The sequence below is a fragment of the Loxodonta africana genome, chromosome 7 (assembly GCF_030014295.1).
Source record: "Loxodonta africana isolate mLoxAfr1 chromosome 7, mLoxAfr1.hap2, whole genome shotgun sequence".
NCBI lineage: Eukaryota > Metazoa > Chordata > Mammalia > Proboscidea > Elephantidae > Loxodonta > Loxodonta africana.
Window position 1 is genome coordinate 83,771,428 of NC_087348.1, and position 2,118 is coordinate 83,773,545.

Consider the following 2,118-nt stretch of genomic DNA (forward strand, 5'->3'; position numbering starts at 1 on the left):
TGAAATCAAATAACTATATGCACTTGCTTTACAGATTTGTTGTATTAATGTTAACTAGTGCCTCCAATAGTGTGCTGATTTTATGTAGTGCCTAAGGAAAAGCTCATGATACAGGCACATTAATTACAAAGGATAATGGTGACCATGTGCTAATTCAGACTCTATCACTTTAGGAAGAAGCAACTATTGACCTTTGTACTCCAAATTATTCACTGGAAGTGAAAAAGATGATGATGTACTAATCGAGACCCTGCTACCATGGAGAAAAGTGACTATTGACCTCTTTACTATAAATCAGACATCATGATCCTTTTCAACAGTAGCACCTACAGACCCTTTCTTCTAACTGGTTTCCCTGGCCTGGAGGCCTCCCATCCAATGACCTCCATTTTGTTTTATGCCCTGTACATAATTGCCCTTCTGGGTAACAGTATAATCTTAGTGGTTATCTGGGTGGAACCATCACTTCATGCACCCATGTACCTTTTTCTCTCCATGCTGGCTGCTAGTGACCTGGGGCTCTGTGCTTCCACCCTGCCTACTCTGCTCAAGGTTTTCTGGTTCACTGTTCCTGAAATACAGTTTGATGCCTGCCTTACCCAGATGTTCTTCATCCATGTTTTCTCCCTAATGGAATCAGGCATCTTACTGGCCATGGCCTTTGACCGCTTTGTGGCCATCTCCAACCCACTCAGGTACACTACTATTTTGACTAATGACACCATTGTCAAGACAGGTGTGGGGCTTTTGATAAGGGCTGTGGCTGTCACATTCCCTGCACCTTTTCTCCTTAAGCAGCTGAAGTTTTGTGAGACCAAAGTGCTGTCACACTCTTATTGTCTTCACCCTGATATAATCAAGCTTTCCTGTTCTGACCACCACATCAATAGCATCTATGGCCTCATTATCATTCTCATCACCTTTGGACTGGACTCTTTGTTCATCCTCCTCTCTTATTTGAAGATCTTGATCATTGTGCTAGGCATTGCCTCTCAGGAAGAACAATTCAAGGCCCTCAACACTTGTGTCTCCCACATCTGTGCGGTGTTGCTGGTCTATGTCCCTATGCTGGGAGTTTCCATTATCCATCGCTTTGGGAAGCATATTCCAGCTGTGGTGCACATTATCATGGGCTATGTGTACTTATTAGTCCCTCCTGTTCTCAACCCTGTTGTGTACTGCATTAAGACCCGGGAGATAAGTACTCGTATTCTGGGAATTCTACTGAAAATGTAGCAGAGAAAACTTTAGCGTCATTGCATATTTTTGAAATAATCACTATGAAATTAACTTCTAATTTGGGTGAAATAAATATATACATATATACATATATACACCATCGGGAACTATTTCTATGTTCACAAATCCTATGTGCATAGTTACCTCCCTCATTATTTTGGGTCTTCATAAACATAGCAACAATATACTGTGACCTTTCTTTTGCTCAAGTAACTCAACTAAAATAGATGACTAATAATTTAAGTAATAAAGGATTACTTCTTACTAACCTATATATTCAGAAAGGCACCAATAGTCATGGAATCAGTGGATATAACTTAAGATTTGTAATGCAGAATGTAAGACATCTACCACAGAACATGCTATAACTTGGTGCCATGGAGTCCACAATTTCACTCCTAATGAATATTCTCCAAAGATGATATTTTGCACTTTTTTTTCACTCCTTCTATTTAGTTTTTTTAGGTTTCATTTGTGAGAGTTTTATCTCATTTCATTCCTGTTTTTCAACTATATCTTACTATTTTGCCATATATCTCTCCCAATTTTTTGTCATCTACAGATAGAAAACCATAGGGTACACATATAAAGTTCAGAGAATAAGGCAAAAAAAAAAAAAAAAAAACTTTAAAAAGGTTAAAATTGAAGGTTAACTGGGGCATTGGAATTCCAAGTTGTAGTTTTTGCTTTGTGTTTGTATTTTGCTGATCAACTTGAATAAAAGAACACTGTTTACTCTGATTGTCTACTGGAGAGATTTTCCCAAGAATATTTGTTAGAGGGAAGATATTTTTTATTAGGACAGCACCTACTATAGTTATGTTTTTCCTTCCTAAAGTCATTAAAATAACTTATACGAACAGTAGTAGTAATAATTTA

General features: G+C 37.8%; 1 protein-coding gene across 1 annotated transcript; it reads left to right on the forward strand.

The window, feature by feature from the left end:
- Positions 1-235: 235 nt before the first annotated feature.
- On the forward strand, positions 236-1,236 carry LOC100665077 (olfactory receptor 51L1-like). The gene has a single exon (XM_003421462.3). The coding sequence runs from the start codon at positions 304-306 to the stop codon at positions 1,234-1,236; it is 933 nt and encodes a 310-aa protein (XP_003421510.1). The 5' UTR covers positions 236-303.
- The last annotated feature ends 882 nt before the right edge of the window (positions 1,237-2,118 follow it).